At 41.9% G+C, this 23,281-nt stretch overlaps 1 protein-coding gene across 1 annotated transcript in view; it reads left to right on the top strand.

Annotated features, from left to right (window-relative positions):
* Positions 1-23,281, top strand: part of GLI2 (GLI family zinc finger 2) — a 295,771-nt gene that overhangs the window by 238,505 nt on the left and 33,985 nt on the right. Inside the window, exons 5-7 of the mRNA XM_036745731.1 lie at positions 14,489-14,690; positions 17,986-18,199; positions 21,599-21,712. Of these exons, the coding sequence (XP_036601626.1) occupies positions 14,489-14,690; positions 17,986-18,199; positions 21,599-21,712 (530 nt within the window). The remainder of the gene's footprint in view (positions 1-14,488; positions 14,691-17,985; positions 18,200-21,598; positions 21,713-23,281) is intronic.

Genomic DNA, 23,281 nt, shown 5'->3' on the forward strand with positions numbered 1-23,281 from the left:
GTAAGTACACTTGGCAAACCACTGCAGTATCTTTGCAGAGCTATATGCAGGATAAATAGGAAATAATTACAAGACCCTGCTATACAGAATGTAAATGTGATCAAGACGTATACTTAGGAAGTTAAATCAGAGCACCATCTTCAAATAAAAATTGTCAGAGTCATAGACTGGAAAGGTCTCATTGGTCATATGCTAGAGTGCCTTACCTCCAGACAGATCATATTACAAATCATCCCAGCTGGAGCGATGTCTCCTTCCCCCTGGCAGCCACTATCAAGGCCCCCTGCTAAGTGACTCCTTTTAAGGACTTTCGTCAAAAGCATGGTTACCTCTGGTTTTGTTGTCTGTGAGAAAGGGGTCAGGAATTGAATCTCTGACATGGTGAATTCCACCTATAATGTCCTCTTTACCCATTTTGCCCCCCTACAGTGAGCTCTTCCTCTGAACTCCTACAGCACAGACTATGGCACATTGTTAATCAGTTTTTCTTGTGTATTTGTCCTGTCTCATCAACTAGACTATATGCTCCCTGCAGGCCAGAACTAGAGCTTATTTTTCTTAGTGTACCTTACACTGCCAACTTGGGCCCTTCTTTGTACATAGCAGGTGCTCTGGGGACTATTTATTATTGACTGATCTGAAGTCAAGAACTAACTTCCCAATTTGTTCTCTAAATACTTACTAGTGCTGTAATTCAAAGAGCACAGGCTTGGAGTCAGGGGCCTGGGTTAGAATTCTGGCTCCATCAAACCCTGGCCATGTTTCCATGGACTCTTTTCCCCAATTAAAGGAACATGAGTCTGGAAAAAATCACTTAATTTCTCTGAGCCTCCGTTTTCTCAACTGTAAAATAAAAATACTCCTTATCTCACAGGGTTTTTGTGAGGAAAGTACTTGATAAAGCTTAAAGAGTATATAGATATAAGCCAAGGATCCATAATTGAACTGAGATGCTAGTAAAATTCACATTATTCAATATGTTCAGGGAGTCCAGTAGCCTCCAGCCCAGGACCGAGTGGAGGAAAGGGACTGTGAGGTTGGGCCAATAAAACCCAGGCTGCTGTTGAGTATTAGGAATGGTTTCCCTCCACAAATTAATAGGGACCAATGGCTGAGCCAGCCCTGGGGACATAAATCATGAGAGAAGCAGCGAGAAATGAGTACAAGGCTTTTCTTTCTATTTAGTAATTTATCAAGGGAAGTGGCACATTAATAAACATATTTCCCTGGAGGTGTGGGAGTAACAGAGATAAATATCACTGTCAGATCTGGCCTGTTTCCTCCAGTTAAAGGAGCATGAGACTGTGGGAATCCAAACACAAGGAAGAAAATCTAAGTAGTTTTTGGATTTTAAAATGTGCTTGTTTCTTTACTGTGCCTAGCCATGGAATGGGGGAATGGGCATGTCAGTCTTTCTTCTTTTCTATATTTATCTCTCAGCAAATTGATAATTAAAGATCAATAGAAGTTATCAGGGTTTTTTTTCTCATAACACTTTAGAAATTGCTCGATAACTAAAGGTTATCTTGGCACTCATATTTGTTGAATGAATGGATGAATGAATCAGCAAACAATCTGGTGTCATACCATCTACCCAGTCTTATCTCCTATTGCTCCCTTACCTGAATTCTCCATTCTAGCCAAGGCAGTCTATTTATAGTGCCCTGAACATACCATATATCTCTCCACTCACTTTGTGCTTTTTCCACCGCTCTGGGTGTATAGCAATCAAAGAATGACCTCCCTGCTGTCCATATGGCAATCAGCAAGCATTTATTAAATGCCAGGTATCCTCCTCTCAAGGATCTCTTGTTCTAATGGAGGAGACAACCTGCAAACAACTATATACGTACAAGGTGTGTGTGTCTGTCTGTCTGTCTGTCTGTCTGTCTATCTGTCTCAGAGGGAAGGCACTAAGTTAGCAGTGAAAAGACTTACCAAAGACTCTTGCAGAAGAAAGGATTTGAGTTGAATCTTGAAAGCTGGGGAAGCCAGGAGGTAGAAGTGAGGAGAGAGAATATACCAAGCAAGTGAGACAACCAATGAAAAGGTTGGGACAGAGTTGAGATGGAGTATCCTATGTGAAGAATAGCAAAAAGGCCAGTGTCATTGGATAGTAGAGTATATGGAGGGAAGGGTGGTATAATAAGAATATAAAGGTGTGAAGGGACTGGGTTGTAAAGGGCTTTGAAAGCAAAACAGATTTCCTTTTTTAATTAATTTTTCGCTATCAACAAAAGTCTTCTCCCTGCCCCCACATTCCCTCACCCAATTAAGAAAGAAAAGAAAAACAAAACTTTAGTTACAAACTTGTATAGTCCAGCAAAACAAATTCCCACACTGTCCGTCTCCAAAAATATAGATCTCAATCTGCACTCTTAGTCCGTCACATCTCTAGCTGGCTGTGGGTTATATATCTTGTCACGAGACCTCTGGAATCATGATTTATCATTGTGTTGATCAGAGTTCCCAAGTCTTTCAAAGCTTGCTAGTCTTTATAATAGTGTTGTTATTGTTCTGGTTCTGCTCACTTCCCTCTGCATCAGTTCATACAAGTCTTTTTAGGTTTCTCTGAAATCATTCCCTACAAAACAGTAGTATTCCATTACTCTTACCTACCATAGCTTATTCAGCCTTTCCCCAGTTGATTGGGAATCCCTCAGATTCCTGTTTTTTGGCATGACAAAAAGAGCTACTGCATCCTTAGGGTTTGGGGCTTGTTTGTTTTTGTGGTTGTTGTTTTTTGCCTAGGATTAATTCCTCATTTCATCTACCCTCTCTTTCTTTTTTTTTTTTTTTACCATTTCCCTCCTGTTTCCAAGTTGGATGAAATGCATTTCTGTATCTAACTGTGTGTATGTGTGTGTTCTTCCCGCCTTTGACCAGTTCAGATGAGAGCGAGGTTCAGATATCACACATTCTCCTTGTTCCTTCCTCCTTGTTTGTATAGACTTCCACTTGTGCACCCCTATTATATGAGATAATTTCCCCCATTCTTCCTCCCCTCTAGTTCAGGGATGTGGAATCTGTAAGCCTTGAGGCCACATGGGCCCTCTAGGTCCTCAAGTGTGGCCCTTTGACTGAATCCAAACTTCACAGAAGCAATCCCCTTCGTAAAATTCAATCAAAGGGCCACAAATGATGACCTAAAGGGCCACATGTGGCCTTGAGCCTGCGGGTTCCCCACCCCTGCCCTAATGTATTCCTCTTCCTCTCCCTTTCTATTCCTCTTTTATGATGACCATACACAATAGAACCACTTCCAGGGACTCAAAACAAGATTTTCTATTTGATCCCAGTGGTGACAGGGAACTACTATAGTTTGTTGAGTAGGAGTGTGACAAGTTCAGATTTACACCTGGGGAAGATCACTTTGGCAGCTGAGTGGAGGGTGGACTGGAATGGGGAGAGACTTAAGGCAAGAAGACCAAACAGAAGCCTATGGCAATATTCCAAGCATGAGGTAATGAGGCCCTGCACCAAGGTGGTGACTGTGTGAGTGTAGAAAAGATATGGGGGGGCAGCTGGGTGGCACAATGGATAGAGCACTGGCCCTGGATTCAGGGGGACCTGAGTTCAAATGTTGCCTCAGACACTTATTAGCTGTGTGACCCTGAGCAAGTAACTTAACCCTGATTGCCTCAAAAAAAAAGATATAAAATAAAAAAGAGTGCCCTTGGAGTCTGAAGATAAGGTCTCAACCCCTAGCTCTTCTGCTTAGTAACTGTGACCACAGCAATATCACCAAAACTTTCCCAAACTGAGTTTGTTCACACTTAAAAAATGAGGATAATAATGCCAGACTACCAGCCTTCCAGGGTTCTTTTTGTGGTGTTTTGTTACCTGTCAAATGATGTATAAATGTGAGTTATCAATATCTGAGAGCAAGTCAAGCTGAAGCCCAGCCTTCTCCATGAAGCCCTCACTGTCTCCACAAGCCAGAAGTGAGCCCTTAACCCTCTGAAGGCCTGTAGTGCTTGTTGTTTAAGGATCACGGGGCCATTGGTTCAGAGCAAGAAAGAATCTTAGGGAACATCTAGCCCAACCACCTCCTTTCACAGGTGAAGAAATTCAGGCCCAGGGAACAGGTAATAAGTAGCTGAGGTAGGCTTGGAACCACATCTTCTGACCCCAAATCCAGTGCTCCGTACTCTGCAATATCCACCAGCTCTTAACATTCACTGCCTTGGATTGGCAAATACTCTTTTATATGTGTAAGTTTTTCCTGTTCACATAGCAAGCTTCTCCAAGGCAAGGACCACAGTTAGTATTTTTTTCTCTGTCCCCTACTGCTTCCAGTCAGATGCCTGGCAAAACACTTTTTGCAGTTGATTGGCAATTAGCAGATTATGTATCTTTACAAAATCTTGCTGTGCGGTTATTTACGTCTGACTGGTGTGTGAAATATTGCGTGGTGCATCTGACTCCCATCAATTCAGTCATTAATAACAAATCTATTTAGTATATTAGAAAGAACTCTGGATTTCGAGTTAAAGAAGCCGGGTTCAAATTATGGCTCAACTACTTGAGAACCATGGGATTTGAGGCAAATCACTCTAACTCCCTTAGATTCTTGATCTGTGAGATGAGGCATTTAAGAGTACATGATCTTTAAGGCACCTTTTGAATATGATTCCTTTGGTGTTGCTTCACGGGCTCTTCATTCCATAAGTTTTTATGGGATGCCCAACATAGTATTAGATGCTTATTTTTTAAAAATAGCCCCTGAACTTAAGGACCTTAGGGTCCAGGAGGACAAATAAAACAAAGTCATGCTAAAATCTCAAACCAGAATATTTCAGGTTTTTATAACAGCACAATATAAAGACTTAGTTTGCTTTTGCATTTGTGTCTCTGTTGTGTACCACATAGTAGATTCTTAATAAATATTTGGTTCATTCATTCATAGCCTGGTTAACTGAATATTGTAGTTAATTGATCACTCATTTCTTTCTGAAAATCTTTCCAAGATGTATTGATATCCTTTCCTACCTCATTCTTTATGGGCTAGTGGCTTTAATGCTTCTTTGAGCTGCAGGGTGGCATAGTGGATAGAGTGCTAAACTTAGAGATCTGGCATGAAGTCCTGCCCCTGACTCTTCCTAGCTGTGTGGCCATGACAAACCTCAGTTTCCTCATCTGTAAAACGGAAGCAACAGTAGCACCTAACCCCACAGAGCTGTCATGAGGATTCAAGGAGACAATGTATAGAAAGCGCTTTTCAAATCTTAAAGTGTTACATGAATGTGAGCTACTATTATGTAACGTTTCAGAATACTGGAAAGCCTCAGTTACAATTATCATTGTAAATATCGCTTCTTATTGTCTGAGACAAGTTGCAGAAGGGAGAGGGGACTGAATATGTAGAGACTGTAAGATACAGGATCATAGATGTAAAGCCAGAAGGGATGTAGGAAGTCGTCTAATCCAACACCTTCATTTTACAAATATGGAAGCCAAGACCCCAAAAAGGTTAAGTGGAATTTAGAGGCAGAATTCAGATCCAGTCCTCCGACTCCAATTGTAGTGCCCTTGTCACTGCTCCACTGCCACTCTATGTACTTAAGGTTGATTTTTTTTTAATCCCTAGTGCTAATTTGTTTTCTTGAAATTTAATTGCTCCAAAACAGGGGAAGGGAAAAGGAGATAAGGAGCAATGAATAGTTCTGGTTATTAAGTTTTAATTAATCAAGGCCTTCCTGAGCATGAAAAAAACAAGGAAACTGAAGTGAGAACCAGAAAACCTGGGCTCCGGTTCTGGCCCTTTGCCAATCTACCTATGTGACTCTCAGCAAATTCACTTCATCTTTCTGTAGCTTAGTTTCCTCATCTCAGAAATGAGAGGAGCTGGACAACATTGTTTCCAAAGTCCACTACAGCAGGAAGATTACTACAGCTTCCCACCGCCTTTCAACACAACCTTAAAGAAGCTCCTTCACTTCTGTTTGTCTCTCTCATAGCTGGAGACAACCATGTTGAGTCAATTTGTTAGGTCATGAGTAAAAGCATATCATGCAGAGGCCCAATGTTTGTGAGAGGGGTCAGCAGACACTGTTTTTCTCCTTATTCCTATTTACCTGGCAGTCAAGACCTCTGACCAGTCCAGTCATTTAGGTGATGAAGCCTCACCTGGGCAAGCATCTCACTGTGGATGCTGATTTCTGTTGAGTCTGTGATGACTTTGTACTTCTCTGTGGGTCCAGTGAGTTGGCAAGTTCAATCACATGTCAGGAACCTGGGTTGGCTCTTAGTTTTGGAGGACCAACTTCAGTAACTTGCCCATGAAACTTAGTGCTGGGTCCAGGGTCTATGTGAAAGGAAAAGGGCAGTTAGCATGATGAGAACCATGAAGTGAGCCCTCTTTCCTTTCTTTGTTTAATTCGGTTCAGTACAACAAACATTTATTAAGTCACCCAAGCTCACTTCTCAGCTCCTCATTGACACTCAACCCCGCATTTCCAAACCGTAGCCAGTTCTTTTCATTTCTCCCTTTACAACATCTCTCCTCCATGTTCCCTTCTCTCCTCTAACATTGCTATCACCCTACTGTAGGCCCTCATCTCTTCATGCAATCTATCCATAGCCTGCTGGTTGGTCTCTCTGCCTCAACGTTCTCCACTCTTCAATTCATCCTCCATTCAGCTGTCAAAATGATTTTCCTAAAGCATGTCTGACCATATCACCGGCTACTTGATAAACTCTACTGCTCCCTATCACCTCCAGGATCAACTATAAAATCCTCTGTTGAACATTTAAGACTCTTCATGACCTGGCCTCTTCCTCCCTTTCCAGTCTTCTTGTAAAGACTATGCTCCATGATCTCTACAATCCTGAGACAACCTCCTTGCTCTTTCTCATCCAACCTCTGGGCCTTTTCATTGGCTGTCTCCCATGCCTGGAATGTTCTCCCTCATCACCTCTGCCCCTTGGCTTCCCTAGCTTCCTTCAAGACTCAGCTTAAATCCCACTTCCTACAAATGCCTTCTTTCCAAGAAAAGCTTCCATTTACATTGTGTGCCTCTTGTATATCCAACTGCCTGCATGTTTTCTCCCTATCTATAATGTGACCTCCACGAAGGCAAAGGTAGTGTTTTTTGCCTTTCTTCGTCTCCCTAGCACGTAGCACAGTGCCTGGCACACAGTAAGCACTTAATAAAAACTTTCTAAGTGACTAAGTGCCTACTGTGTATAAGGAACTGTGATTACTATTTGTGACTGTTTACTTTGTCTTTCAACAATGAGGCATAGCTCGAAAAGCACTAGGTTTAAGATTTCAGAAGGTCTGGGCTTGATTCCTGGCTCTGCCACTTACTAATTATGTGTCCTTAGGCAAATAAGCCACTTAATCTCTCTGTGCCCCATTCTCCTTCTCTGTGAAATGAGGAGGCTGGACTGGATGATCTCTAAATCTTTCTCTATTTCTAGACCTGTAATCATAGGGAAGCAGTGTGGCCTAACAGATAGCACAAGGGGTTAGCATCAGGAAGACTGAGGCATGAGTTTTGTCCACTTCAGACACTAGCTGTGTAACCCTGGGCAAGTCATTGAACCGCCTCTGATCTTCGGTTGTCTTCTCTATAAAATGTGAACAATCGCAGCAGCCATCAGAGGGTTACAATAAGGCATCACTAATGAGACCATGTATGTAAAAAGTCCTGTGATAGGTTCAGTGAAAGGTATAGAAAAGAAGAAACAGAGGTATCAGTTTGATAATGCTGGAAGGTTTGCAAAGCACTTTCTTTGCAACTGTGATCCATATGATCCCCCCAACAGCCTGAGAGGGAGATACTATTATTACTCTTCTCTATTTTACAAATGGAACTGGGACAAACAGATTAAATGACTCGTCCAGGGTCACACAGATAGTTAAGTGTCTGAGGTCATATTTGAACTCAAGTCTTCCTGACTCCAAGCCCAGGGCTCTATCCACTGACCCATCTAGCTGGCTCATAAACACAGTTCATATCCTCCAGGAGTTTAAAGGGTATTTGGGAAGGCAAGCCAGTGGAAGGGTTAAGTAACACTCCCAGAATTGAAACCAGTAATGCGTTAGCACCCAAAGAATAGCAAAGGTACCAAAGTATTGTAAGGGTTGAAAGGAGGGAGGAATGAGTGTGAACTAGGTTAGTCAAGGAAGATCTCCCTGAAGAGTTACAGGGCTTGAGCAGGGCTTGGAAGGATGTGAGGAATTTCATTGGGTAAAGAGGAAGGAAGTTTGTTACTCTTGAGGGTGTGTGTGTGTGTGTGTCTGTCTGTCTGTCTTTCTGTCTGTCTGTCTCTGTCTGTCTGTCTGTATGAGAGAGAGAACAGTCACACAGATGGGTGCTCACACACTTGGAGGGATTTTATCCGTATCAGTAGTGCAAAGGTGGGAAGAGAAAGTGAGGATCTTGTTCTTATTGGAATGGAGTGTGTACTCAGGGATTCAGTGGGAGATACAGTTACTGAGAGGCAGAGACTTTTCCTGAGAGCCTAGGAACCCTGGGAGAAACAGAAAGAGGTGAAAAGTAGACAGGAAATTGTACAGAAGAAGGTAAAGGCATAAATGTGGGAGGTTAGGGATGGAGAGAGGGAGGAGGGGAGAACAAAGAAAATCCAGTGGGCCAGATGGAACTTTGGGGAGGTCAGGATTATTCTTACAAATCATTTCAAGGCTGCTTAGTTGCCCAAATGGAAGTAGCAGGAATGGGACCTATCCCTCATGAAGGGAAAGAGATGTTAAAAGGACTGAAATGATGATGATGGGAGTCACAGCAGAGCCAGGGGATGGTATGAAACAAAACCAGGCAGGGTCAGCAGCCTCTTTGGACTGTGTAGCTGTTGTTAATAAGCCACAGACTGCAGCTGGTGAGAGATGAGAGCCTGAACTCTGAGCTGTCAGATACATACATATATATATATGGGGTGTGTGTGTAAATATACTTTTACTTCCAAGTTCCCAGTGTCTCATCATTCTCATGAATTGACTACTCAGCACAGGGCAAGTACTTCCTTCCCCTTCTCTTACTCCCACACAGGCTCATGCAAGCCTCCTGCAAGTCCCAAATGCACCCCGTGGAAGCTGGCTTCCTTTCCCAACCTCTCATTCATAATCAGTGGAAAGGCCTTTTGTTGTCCTTCTAAGTTTTCTCTGCATCACTGAAAGGGCCGACAGTGTAGAGACTAAAAAACCCAACCATTCACCCAATCTGCAAGCCAAGAGTAACGGGAGGCCAGCCAAGGCTCTTGGTTAGCGGGTGCTTTTAACAATGGAACCCATGCTAAGAGCCATGTGACATCTGCTGTCCCTGGGTGCCCTGCATCTCCACTTTTATTTCTGGAGGTGGGAGCAACAGGCTATGAAAAAGCCTTCTCTCCCCTGGATAATCCTAGACTGACTGATTCAAGTGGCCTGAACATTCCTTTATTAAGGAATGATTTAAGTACCCTGTTATGAGCAAAGCACTCTGCTATACACCTGGGGAGTTACAAAGATAATTAAAATATACCTGTCGTCATAGTTTGTCATCTAACATTGGGGCACAAAACACACCCAGAAACTTTGGGTGGTGGAAATAAGGGCCAAGTTTTAAATCTTAGAACCTACATATGAATATCAGTCGTGATACTTACTTCCTGCATAACCTTGTGTAAAACATCGGCCTCTCTGGGCTTAAATTTCTTTTTCTGTAAAATGAGGGGTTCCAACAGCATGCTTTAAAAGATTCCTACTTGCTTTAGTTCCTATGAGCCTACATATCACCCTACAAACATATTATAATTAATTATACACAATCATAATCCCCCCAAAAGATATAAGAGCAAAATTCAAATCGTGTCAGTGAGCATTTATTAATCACCTGTTGTATGCCAGGCACTGTGCGAAGCACCAGGGAAACAAAGAAAAGGCAAAAAAGAACCCCTGTTCTCAAGGAGCTCACATTTTAATGGGGGAGATGACGTGCAAAACGACTATGTAAACATAAGATATGTGCAGGATAAATTGGAGGAAGTCTCAGAGGGAAAGTATTAAAGGCGACTAGGAAAGGCTTCTGATAGAGGGTGGGATTTTAGATGAGTTTTGAAGAAAGCCAGGAGGCAGAGATGAAGAGAGAGAGAATGTTCCAGGCATGGGGGGCAGCCAGCAAAAAAAGAACAAAGTGTTAGGTCTGGCTGTTTAAGGGGTTTATGTTTCTGGAGTAACTGTACCTCCTAAGGTCATTATGAGTAAAGAGCCTATTTAGAAACTAAATTTTATTAGTTCATTTAAGGGTAATTAGGCTCTAGGAAGTTGATTCATGCTAACCATATTCACATGAGATGGATTTATAAACCAGAATGCCAGTTTCTTAATTAACTAGGAAAAATGGTACTACTTCCATGGGTATTAGAATACTTGAGTCAGCCTGCCATCTCCCAGAGGCAGTCATACAATGGATTAACAGGACTTGGGTTCAAATCCTGCCTCTGACACTTACTACCTATGTGACTTTGGGCAAGTCACATAAATTGTCTGGACCTCAATTTCCTCTTCTTGAATAAAAACGGAGTTGGACTTGATGATCTCCAAGGATCCTTTCACCTCTGTATCTGAGAAACCTGTTTGGTAAGCTGAATGAAGATCAGAAGGTGCCTTAGGAGCCATGAAGTCAGAACAAGGGGAGATGAATAGTATAAGGAAGATGATAATCAAACAAAGATAGTGGCTTGGTAAGCCTGTCTTTTCCTCTATAAAGATAGACCTACTAAGCGGATCTCTGTATTTGTCAGTGGGCTCTATGGCATATATTATCTCTCAAGGACAGTGATGGATTAATCCTGAGAAATTCTTACTATTTGTATCCCCCTCTTTCTAATTTCATGCAAACTAACTTTTTTGTTTGCAGTTACTATTATACAATACCCTTGTCTTTGTCTCAAAAAACTTTCCTCTATATGTAACAGTTCCCAGGGTTACTGTTTATTTTACATTGGTCACGTTTGAGGTTGACCATTTCCTGGGGGACCTATAGCAAAGCACTTTATTTCTACTGAGGAACTGATTTCTCCAAGTAACCGAGGCACTTTGGGGCAGAAGTCCTGTGGCCTTCTAACCGCATCCAATGTGTGGGAATACTTGTTAGCATCTATCTCGAGGCAGCTAGGTGGTACAGAGTGCTAGGCCTGGAGTTAGGAAGACCAGAGTTTGGGCATTAGCTGTGTGACCCTGGCAAGGTTCTTTAACTTCTGTTTACCCCAGTTTCCTCAACTGTAAAATGAAGTTAATAACAGCACCTACATCTCAGGGGTTTTGTGAAGATCAAACAAGATAATATATCTAAAGTGCTTACTTAGCACAGTGACTAGTACAGTTGGTATCTTCTCCACCGCCCCCCTCCCCATTCTGCCTTCCATTGTCCCCATTCCATTTCTGAAGATGTTACACTCCTATTTCCTTCCTCTCCCACCACCAGTCCTTACCCCGTCTAAGGTCTAGACGTCAAGAATCTCACTGTAGCCTCAGTCAATACACCAAATTGCTAACATTAGTGGCAATGTTACAAGATGAGGAACCAGACATAGGGCTAGACCTCTCCTCCCATCCAACTCCATACTATGCTGTTGTCCCCAGGTCATCTTACCTGTGGGGAAAAGCAATCCTCAGAATCACTTCAAAAAGCCCCAAAGAGATGCTGGTTCCATTTTCTGATCCAGTGCCACTGCCCACTTATCTGTTTCCCCACCATTCCAGTCTTACATTCTTTTTCTAAATTTGGAATTCCTGTTCCTGATTCCTTCTGTAGTTATCTCCATCTTGAATTCACATGTTCTTTCTTCCAGCTATTTCCTAGTTCCCTTCCTAGTTGCCCTACTCCAGCTAGAACTCTGGCTATGACTCCTGATTCCCACCTACTGGCTCCCTGCCTAGCAAAGTCTCCATCAGCTGACTGGCCCCCTGCTATCTGATCTTCTTCCATGCTAATTGTTTTGGGGTCTACAGCTTCACGTTCTAGCAAACTTCAGTTTCACTGATTAGCTGATTCCCTTTTTATCGCGTTTGGTATTTCCTGGAATAGGCTGCTAGCTTCACCTAGGCTCTTATAAGGTAAAATCAAACATTTGTAGCATCAGTGGCCACTAAGATATCATGTTCCCCTCTGTCTGAGTGAAATCCATAGGAGGCAAAAACCTCAGTTAAATAAATCCATAATAAGTAAAATGTTAGACCCAGAAGAGACTAACCCCTTTATTTTACATTTGAGGTAAATTAACTTGCCCACAGTAATACATAGAACTGGGAAAGGAACCAATTCCTCTTTCCAGGGGTCTTTTTACTAAACCATGTTGTTTCTGCTTTTCCAAAATAGCATCAATAAAATCATGATTAAATTCCCAGTGTTATTACAGGTAAAAGATATTCAAGTTATTGAGAAAGTTCCAAAGTACTTAATAATATGATAAAGCCTCTGCCAATTAAGGCCTTTTACACATAAGAGAATATTTTTTAAAAGCAGTTAAAGTAGGAAACATAAAGCTAAAGGCAAGCACAATTTATCAATTGACAAGCATTTAGTGAGTATCAGTTACGTGCGTGCTAGGTGTTGTAGTGGGTCAGAAAAGTTGGACCTTACTCTCCAGAAGTTTTCATGATGGATGATGATGATAGCACTCATTTTGCACTTTGAGATTGGGAAAGCACTTTACAAACATTATTTCATTTTATCCTCGTGAGCCTGGGAGGTAGATATTCTTGTCATTCTTATTTTACAGATGAAGAAGTGGAGGCAGCAGAGATTACATGATTTGGCCACAGTCATACAACTAGTATGACTGAGGTTGGATTTGAACTCAGGTCTTCCTGACTCCAGACCCAGCACTCTAACCACTAGCTGGGAAAGTTCTAATAGGAAAAAATGAAAACAGTTCACTTTGCTTATCTTAACACTCTATGCTTTCTGCCCTCATTAAACAGAGCAGCCAATAGAAGGAATTGTGGTGTAAAAGGAAAAGTACTTGATAGAGACTCAGGAGACCCAGATTCTAGTCTGCACTTTTCTACTACTTTAATATGTGACCTTGGAGAAATCACTTGACCTTTCTTGTCAGTTAGCTAGTCAATAAACATTTATTAAGCTCTTATTCTGCATCAGGCACCCTGTTAAGCCCTGGGGATACAAAAAGAGGCAAAGATAGTCCCTGCCCACGCTCTAATGAGGGAGACAACATGCAAAGGAATAGATGCAAAGCAAGCTATACACAGGATAAATAGGAAAAATTACAGAATAAAGGCACTAGAATTAAGGGGGATTGGGAAAATTTTCTGGAAGAAGATGAAATTTTAGTTGGGACCTAAGGGAGGCCTAGGTCTCAATTTTTTCACTTGCAAAATGAGAGGAGCAAAGGAGGAAGTTTGACCAAAATGATGCTCCTGGTCTCTTCCAGCTCTATAAATCTGTGACTTATTAAAAAATCTGTGACTTCTAAAAGTGAGCTCTTCAGTTGGAAGCATAAGCATCATTAGTGTGTTGTACAAATTTCCTGTCATTGGATATTAGCCATGATATTTTACATATGTTTATATGGTGTTGTATTTAGATGGTGCCCCTCATTTGCTAAAATGAAAAAGGAACATAGCCTAGAATAGTTTTGGGTCCTCAAGAACCAGTGATGGTTTAGAGGAGACAAAGGTTGCTGCCAGCTTCCAAGGGCCAGAGATGAATATAGACAAGCTGGAGCTTGGAGTAATGGAAAGATCTCAGCATTAGCAGGCAGCATACTTGGATTTCATTCTTTGCTCCACCATTTAACATCTCTGTGACTATAAGCAAGGGGTTTAAGGTCTGAGACTGTCTGTTTGCTATGCATAACTATACCTACCTCTTGGGGCTATTGTGAGAAACAAAAGCATTTTGTAAACCTTAGACACTATGGAAATAGAGGCTACTATTATACTGTATATTATAAAAAAAGAGTAAGTTTCAGGTTCATACATGATCCAACACACCTGCAGATGAGTGAAGCAGTGCCTAAAGCATTATACCTAGAGTCAGAAGGACTTGAGTTCAAATTCAGCCTCGGACACTTAAGAGCTGTAGGACCCTAGGCAAGTCACTTAACCCTGTTTGCCTCAGTTTCCTCATCTGTCAAATGGGGATGATCCTAGCACCTGTCTCCCAGGGTTGTTCTGAGTCTCAAGTGAGATAATATTCATAAAATGCTTTTTGCAAAACCTTCAAGCACAAAATAAATGCTAGCTGTAACTGTGTACTCTCTTAGTAGTATCTGTGGTGCTTGGCACGGACTGAGTCTTATGCCTTCTTGTGTAAGGTTAGCTCTGTAAGGTCAGGGATGGCTTTATTTTTGTCCTCATATACCCTGCACTGAACACAGTGCCTGGCATGTAACAAGCACTTAATGTTTGTTGAATTTAGCTTAATTGACTGGGGAGGTTTGTTTTAAAGGTTCTTCTTTTATCCCCACAGAAAGCATTTCAAACTAACTAGCTCTGCCTTTGCTCTTTCTTCTGCAGTGTCCAGATTTTCCAGTCCCCGGGTGACCCCAAGGTTAAGTCGCAAGCGGGCCCTATCGATCTCCCCACTCTCAGATGCCAGCATTGATCTGCAGACAATGATTAGGACCTCTCCAAACTCTCTGGTGGCTTATATTAACAACTCTCGAAGCAGTTCAGCAGCTAGTGGTTCCTACGGGCATCTGTCTGCAGGGGCAATCAGGTAAAAGAGAGAAAGTGGCACATGTTTGATCTTTGGTTAAAGGATTGACTACAAGGCCCTCCTGAGCTTGGGAATCTCCCGTGTCAGGGGAGCAAGTTCTCAGGGGCCAGTCTCACTCAGTAAGGCTAACTGCTGTACCTCAGAGATCAGAAGCTTTGGTCTGGGGGAATTTGGTGGGAGTGGTATTTAATTGGTCCTTTGAACTGTGGGAGATGGGCAGCAAATGCTTTTATGAATCAGCATAAAAGTAACTTTTCCCATTAATGCTGTGTGTTTCTTAAAGACTAATGATAAAGAGTCCAAGTAGCCTTCTGTGGGATTCATCCTCAGTTCTGACTTATTAAGGGGTGTGCGTGTGTGGGGGGCGAGTGGAATCTGCCTTTGAACCTATACCCTTCCCTTCTGATGTGAATGATGAAATTGGCCAGGTCCATGACAAAAGATACAATCATGAAATCAAGGACACACCCCAGGTGGGTGTTTCAATTTCCACTGAATATTAACTGGGTCATTAAACTGCCAGGTTGTCTATTGGACTGTAACCATAGCATTAACACTAAAGAATTCTCTATCCCAATAACAAATGTCCCATTGTATTATATAACAAACCACCTGTCCAAATCCTGTTGACAAAATCATATTAAGAACCCACCTTTCTTCCTCCCTTCCTGTCTATGCAGTCCTTGGCCAGTCTCTTATTAAGGATCTCACTCCATAACACATTAGATGGAAAAAAGACAATTTATTCTTCAGAATCTGAAGAGTAGCCGAGTAAAAAAAAAAAAAAAAAACAAAACGGGGACTTTAGATGGGTTTCTGCCCTTTAATCTGAGAGTAAAATTGTTTATAACCCATCATCAGTTATTCCTCGGGGGGTCCAGCTCAGCTGTTATAAATGGTACCTGAGGTGGTGGTAGAGACAAGAGTCTCCATCAGCCATGTTCTTCCATAATATGGAAAATGAGATGTTAGTGGCTAAATGGCTGGAGGCCACTCCTTCTATTCTCACACACAGAATGTCAGGTTCTGTGTGTTGACCTCACCTAATGTTTTAGAAGAGAAACAAAGGATACCTTGGCTTCATATACATGGCGAGTGAAGGGGAGGAAGGCACATTAGTGAGAGCTCAGAGGTGGGAATTGATAGAAGCGGAATCCTCTGTCTCCATACCTTCACACCCTTCTACCCAACTCTGGTCCCTATGATCCAGGAAAAAAAAAATTAGATTGCAGATCCTAAGGAAAATTAGGCAGGGAAGCTTAAATAAAACCAGGTAGGGAAGGCTAAAATAAATTTAGTAAGTCATCCCTTCCTTCCAAATTCTCTTTTCGTTTGGCTTCATGAAAATTTGCATCTAAGGGGAAACTTTGCCTACTCGATATTAGCCTGCCTTTGTGTACCCTTAGTCCAGAGGCCTGAAACCAAACGAAGAAGTAATGTGGCTTGTGGGTAGAAGGTAAGTGAGAAGGATTAGTGAGTCCATGCAGATTTTGCAGCCTGGGCAAAACGTATGCAAAGACCTGGAGAGGTCTTTTTGTTGTTATTGTTTGTCTGTTTTATTTTTTTAATTAGAGTGTGAGGTAAGCTCCATGCTTGTATCCACCTCTGGCACCAACAGTTTAAAGCCAGGCACAGGGAACTACCCTTTATCTGGCATCCAAGCAGGTAAAAAAATCAAAATTTGTTTATACAAGGCATGCAATGTTTTGCGATTTACTTCACCTCTCTAGGTCTCAGTTTCCTCATCTGTAAGGAGGAGGTTGGACTAGATGGTCCCTAAGGTCCCTTCCAGCCCTGAAGCTATCTATGATCTTGCTTATGTTGTGTATCCTGGACTTTTCTGATAAACAAAACAACATGTAAACAAACTGATATCAAAGGTTCATACAGACAAGCCACTTTTAGGGGCTGTCAGAGTTGATACAGACCCAGTCCCATCTTTTGCAGTTCTAGTTCTGCAATACCATACAGTGATAACAGATGTCCAGAATGATGGCTCCAGGACAGCTGATGTGCCTCATCAAAGAAAGACCCAGTCATGATCAGAGTGATTTTAAAATTGTGTTTGTTTATTTTTTTGGCATCATAATTCTCTGAAACTCAGTGACCTATATAATACATAAGATAACTCTGTTATCTATAATATTTCACAAAAAAAAGGATCCCTTCAATCCCTGGACAAATGAAAGTTTCTATTTACAATGTGATTTTTATAGCTTGGCATTTATCTATCATCAGCCATGTGTCCAGCATGTGGTATCATCAAAGTGGTATAAAGGATGTAACTTATGATCTGTGTAACTTTGGGCCACTCTGGGCTTTGTTCCTTATTTGTAAAATGGAGGAGGGTTTTAAATTTTATTTCTAAGGTCCCTTCCAGCTCTAAATCTATGATACTATCATCCTGTGTTTTCAAGGCATCGATAATATAGTACAGAGATGAAATCCACATTTAGGAAACAATTGTCTAGCAAAAAGCACTGGACTTTTTAAAATGAGACTTCAGAAAAGGAAGAGATCGGTTATGGGTTAGAGCCAATAGGAAAAGGAAAGCTTAATGGAGTAAACAGGACTTGAGCTGAGCCTTTAAAAAAGAGGATGTAAATATGATGGTAGGAGGGAGGCTAATCCAGATGAAGGAACACAAGAACAAAAAGCACAAAGGTACGATGGCACATGCAGGCTACACTGTGGAGACCATTTGCAGGAGCAGTGGGGAGAGACAGGAAAGGAGGGTTAGCAACAGTCCATAGAGTACTCTGAAAGCCAAGCAAAGGAACTGGAGCTTGATTTAGTAGACAATAAGGAGCTATTGTGGGTCCTTGATCTGGGAAGTGACCTAACGAAAACAGGTTTTTAGTAGGATTTATTTCAATTCATTTCATAGGGCTCTAGGATAATTCCCATTAGGGAAATATCTCAGTCTTAACCAGGCTGCCATGAGATCAGATACAGGCTTTCTCCTTTGTTCCAGAATGACAACTTCTAAGATGCATTTCACTTCCTCTTAGAATCCCTAGTTTTTTTCAAAGCTCAGCTTTAAGTATGAGACTTCCTACATGAGACTTTTCTGAATGTTCCCAGCTGCTAGTGCCTTTCTCCTCAAAATTATCTTGTATTTTATGAGTTCATTTTGAATATACTTAGATATGTGTACGTCGTCTCCCTTGATAGAATGTACGAGCCTTGAGCTATTTCTTATTTTGTATACCTGGCTAATAGTGGGAACCTAAAGCTTGATTTAGTGACTGATTGATTTAGTATCTGATTGATTGATTCCTGTTTTTTGTTGCAGCCCAGCCTTCACTTTCCCCCACCCCATCAATCCAGTGGCCTATCAGCAGATCCTGAGCCAGCAAAGGGGCCTGAGCTCAGCCTTTGGACACACCCCACCCTTAATCCAGCCCTCTCCCACCTTCCCTACCAGGCAGCACATGGCCGTCATCTCAGTCAACCCCACCCCAACACAGCTCAGCAGCAGCAACAACTGCATAGCTGACTCAAACCAGGTAGGAGCTTGGGAAGGGAGAAGGTACACATGGCTAAAATCCAAAGAAGAGGTTTTGTCTTTTGTTTTATCTGTTGGAGAAGGAACCTTATAGAATTAAGTGCTGTACAATCCAGCTTTATTTTTGATCTTTTCTTTCTATGCCAGTTATTTAAAATTTCCTGGTATGGGCAATCTGTGTAGGCTTTAACTATGGAAAGAGCCCTAGACTAGAATCAGGAGAACCAAATTCTAGTACTGGTTTTCCTAGGGAAGTGATAGAATCTCTTCGGAACTCAGTTTCCTCATCTGTGAAACAGCGATAAAATAATTCCTACCTTGCCTAACTTGCAGTATAGTTTTGGGGATGAAAGGAAATGACTACAGTGAAAAAAACAATTTGGAACACATAAAGCACACATTGTGTATAATTACAAAGAATTATTATGAAAACTGGAAAAGGTTTTATAATGTTCTGAATTATATCCTCCGATTTACAAGCCAGCCTGCCCCTAAGACAGTCGCATCGTATTTGTATACATTTTAAGGGGAAATTCCCAAACCTTCCTGATCCACTTGCCCTCAGGGTCTCATAATCTCTTCGGTTCAGACCAAAAGTTGCCCACAGCTTTATGGTTAACCACACAGGACCTGACCTGAAGGAAAATCAGATCCCACTGAGTTGTAAGGAAGGATCCCCAGGATTTTTCCTGGAGAGGCTGTACTTTTTTTTAAAGATTTTTTAAAATTTATTTTTATTCCTTCTCCCCCCCCCCCCCAAAAAAGTATTAAGATCCTTGGGAGAACAGAAGTGAGAATGGAGTGTTGACAACAGCATGGAGAAACAGAAGTGTATCAGGCCTTCAAGGGCTCTAGTCTCAGTCCTTTGGTTAATTTCCAGTGAGGCTTTGTCCAACTCACTTCCTTTCTCTCTCAGCCCCAGTCTCCGTATTTATAAAATGAGCAGATCTGTATGGTGCTTCTTTCCAGGTCTCTAAATCCTATTATCTTCATGACACCTAATGTCCTTCCCCATTCTAAAATTCTGCTAGTTATGGAGAAGGAAAAGAGAGGAAGAAAGATGTTTTGACCTTTCAAATCAACATGAGGAGGGGAGGAAGCAGGGGAGTACTGATACTTTCTCATTGAGGCAGTAGAATTATTGGCTGGCAGATTAGTGTGGAGGTGGGAGGACGGAGGCTTTGAAAGGGCAGGTAGGAGGTAATCTAAATGAGCCAAGCATGAGTTCAAATCCCACTTCAAACATTTGCTAGTTGTGTAATCCTGAGCAAGTCACTTAAACTCATTCTCAAATGAGATAATATTTATAAAGTACTTAGCATAGTAACTGGCGCCATATAGGTGCTTAATAAATAACTTAGTCTCTCTCTCTACCTCAGTTTCCTTCTCTACAAAATTAGAGTGTTGGACTCAGAAGTCTCTAATGTCACTTCTAGCTCTGAATCTATGATCCTATATGTGGTGGCCGTAGGATCCACCTAATAAAGCTTGCCAATGGACTGGTGAGAGATCTTTTGGATAATGGGAGCCATGGGATCTGAACTAGGTGGTGCAATAGATAGAGTGCCTGGCTTGGAATCAGGAAGACTCATCTTTATGAGTTCAGATCTGGATTCAGACTTTTACTAGCTACGTGACCCTGGGTGAGTCACTTAACCCTATTTGCTTCAGTTTCTTCATATATAAAATATGAGCTAGAGAAAGAAATGGCAAACCACTTTGGTATCTTTGCCAAAAAGACTTAAAATGGGGTCACGAAGAGTCCAGACATGACTAAAACAACTAAACAAAAACAAAATAGAATCTGGTCTCGCTAAAAATTTGGATTCAAGTTAGCAAGGAAAATTTTGTTTACCTACTCAGTCCAGGCCCCACCCTAACCAAGAACTTTCCTCACCATCATTCTGATATGGCCTTTCTCTCTCTGCACTAGCCAAAAATCATCCATATGAAACTCAAAAGAGAGATAGACTGCCCCTCTTGTGGGTCTTTCTATCAATATCTGGGATGCATGATAATTTTGAATGCCATATGAGGAGAAGCAGGTGGGCCCTTGGTCAAGCTATCTCAACCATGACCAAAGCCATGATTCTAGCAGAAAATGCTGGTACTAAGTAAAGAAGACCAGGATGGACTATTCTCTTGCTTTCGAGGTTGCTCTAGGAACTCTGCAAAATTGCCAAGATGTCTGGAAAGAGCCATGCTCACTATTATGCCTCCACAACTCACCCCTTAACTAATGCTTTTAATCCCTGTGGTCATGGAGGGAAAAAAGCTTGAGAGTGAGGATAGGAGGTAGAAGTGATTTGCCTTAATTTTCTCATTTATAAACTGAGGTGAATGCTGGGACACGTTCGTTGGAGGAAAGGTGATCAGGATGATGAGATGTCTGGATGCCATGACATGAGAATTGGTTTTGAAGAACTAGGGATGTTAACCTAGGGAAGATCAGAATGAGGGGGAACATGGTCATTGTCTTCAAATATTTAAAGGGCTATTAAATGGTAGAGAGGCTCATCTTGTTCAGTCTGACCCGAGAGAACAAAACTAAGAGCACTAAATGGAAATTACAGAAGCAGATTACGCCTTGATTTAATTTAAAAACAGAAAACAACTTCCTAACAATTAGAGCTGTCCGGAGGTAGACTGGGCTGCCTTGAGAGGTGGTGGGGCCCCACTCACCTGACATCTTTAAACAAACACTGATAACCACTTCATGGAGATTTCTGTTCATATCTGGGGTGGTCTAGATGACCTCTGAGGTCCCTTACAGTGCTAACCTTCTAGGCTAAGAAAGTATATCAGTTAAAAACAGAATGGCTTTTTGTCACCTGTCCTCTGATTTACTAGTATCTTTATACTTTCCTTTTCCTCACCTCTCTCATGGGCATACTTGCACAGACATGGACACACACACACACACACACACACACACACACACAGCGTTATCAAAGGGACAATTCCAAAATCCTACCTATGAGTTCAAAGGGTCCTCCCCCCAATTTCATGGCATAGAGGCCAGAGCATGAGTCAGAGTCAGACATGGATTATCTCTGGTCTTATCTCTATTACTTAGAAGCTCTGTGACCCTATTCAAGTCAGTTCTCCAGTCTGAGTCTCAGCTTATTCATTTGTAAAATGGGAATGATGACAATATACATACCTCCTATTACATGGGGTTGTTTTGAAGAAAGTACATTGTAACCCTGAAAGTCCTATTCAGAAGCCATTATGATGATGCCTCCCTTGCCATTAACTTGACCTGTCCACAAACCCACCCTGTCCCTACCTCCATTCACCCACCTCTATCCACTGCTGACGATCACCTCTTGCAGCTGGTTGCATTTGCTGGACTTTCCAGAGCTTGACCCTGACATGGGTTCTCCTCTGATCTCTCCAGAACAAGCAAAGCAGTGAGTCAGCTGTGAGCAGCACGGTCAATCCTGTAATTAACAAGCGCAGCAAGGTCAAGACTGAAACTGAGGGGCTGAGACCAGCATCCCCACTGACACAGGTAACCCCTTCTTCCCAGGCTACAAGGCCCCTTTTCTGCCTCCCTTCCACACAAATATCCCTGAGTTTGCAGCAAAGTGATAGAGATTTTGCCAATAACAGGGCTCCCACACCCCATCTCCATTGCCCTTCCCTTCTTGGTGGGTTGGTTTCATATTGATTTTCAAGAGTCCCAACCCCCAGCAGGAATTACATACAAGCATGCTGGTCAAAGGCTCTTACCCACTTCCATCCACTAAATGAAATGCTATTTCTTTGGGAATTTGGTTGTCTTATGTGTGGCCCAGGAATGAAGAGAGATGGGACATTTATGTGGGTAACCTCAGAAATTATACTACTTGACTTGACTTTCAAAGACTGCAAAGCTAGCAGTCCTTTTGTCTCTGAACAGACATAGATCATGGAGGGAAGGTAGCATGGGTCCCAAGCTCTTAGTCAGGACTCCTTCCCAGTGCAGTATGAGATTGTTTGTCACATCATCCTTTGTGATAAGGACACATTTGACACCAAGAAGGCCCCTCAGGCCTCTGCTTTCTTCCTCCTCCTTTACCACAGAGAGCTGCCCTGCCGCCAATTGCATCCATCGGACCATCCTTTATCACAACTGTAAACTATCAGGCGTGCTCTGGGCACTTCATTTTCATGAAATATTGGGCTGTGTTATTGTCAGGCGAACAGAGGTGTTTATGACAAATTCCTCTTCCCGCACAGAATCTAAAGTGGGTCTCAGCATGATGCATGGGTGCGGTGAGGCTGGCCATCATCGAGGGGCTGGTAAAATTGATGAAGATAGTGTATCAGTGAAAGATAAACATGCTAGAGTCAGCATGATTAGGGGAAGGAGACAGGTCTCCTGAGGGAAGAGGCTCAAAGCACATCAGAAACCATACAACCTGACGAATTCATCCAGCCATCTTGGGGTCCCACCCTCACCGAGATGTTTCCTAACCACTCCCAGACCCTCCCAGCCAATTAAAATCAAAATGAGACCTGAATCCTAGCCTGCTCTGTCATTTAACCTCAATGCTCAGACTCAGAAGGAATGGTCACTTTTAATTCTAAGACATTTGTCAATAACCCATGTGACAAGTTCTCACTTGAGTTTAGTTCCAGATAAAATTTTGTTTCTGAAGAAAAATTTGTGTTCTTTCTCCTTAAAGAGAAAAAGAAAGTAAAAGAAAATCTTCCTCTTTTTTTCTCTTAGCTAACAAGCAAACAAACAAAAAACAGTTGACCAATTTTAACACTGAGGCATTACAGAAACTCAACACATGTGCCTGGGTGCATATATCTACTCTCCCCTCCCTGCCCCTGCTATCTTTAGATGGACTCTTTTATCCTTTCCTGAAACTGTATTATAATCTGTAAGCTGCTTCATATCCTTTCAGAATTAAAAAAAAACCCTGCAATTAAAGTTATTTACAATTTTCTTGGAAAAATAAAGCTAAGTCTATAGAGGACCTTGAGAGGTCATCTTGTCCATTTCTCAGTCAGCATGTACTTAAGTCATCCTAAACAGATGGGCATTGATCCCACTTCTAAAGACCTTGGAGCAAGAAGCTCCTAGAGC

The sequence above is a fragment of the Trichosurus vulpecula genome, chromosome 2, assembly GCF_011100635.1.
Source record: "Trichosurus vulpecula isolate mTriVul1 chromosome 2, mTriVul1.pri, whole genome shotgun sequence".
Taxonomy (NCBI): domain Eukaryota; kingdom Metazoa; phylum Chordata; class Mammalia; order Diprotodontia; family Phalangeridae; genus Trichosurus; species Trichosurus vulpecula.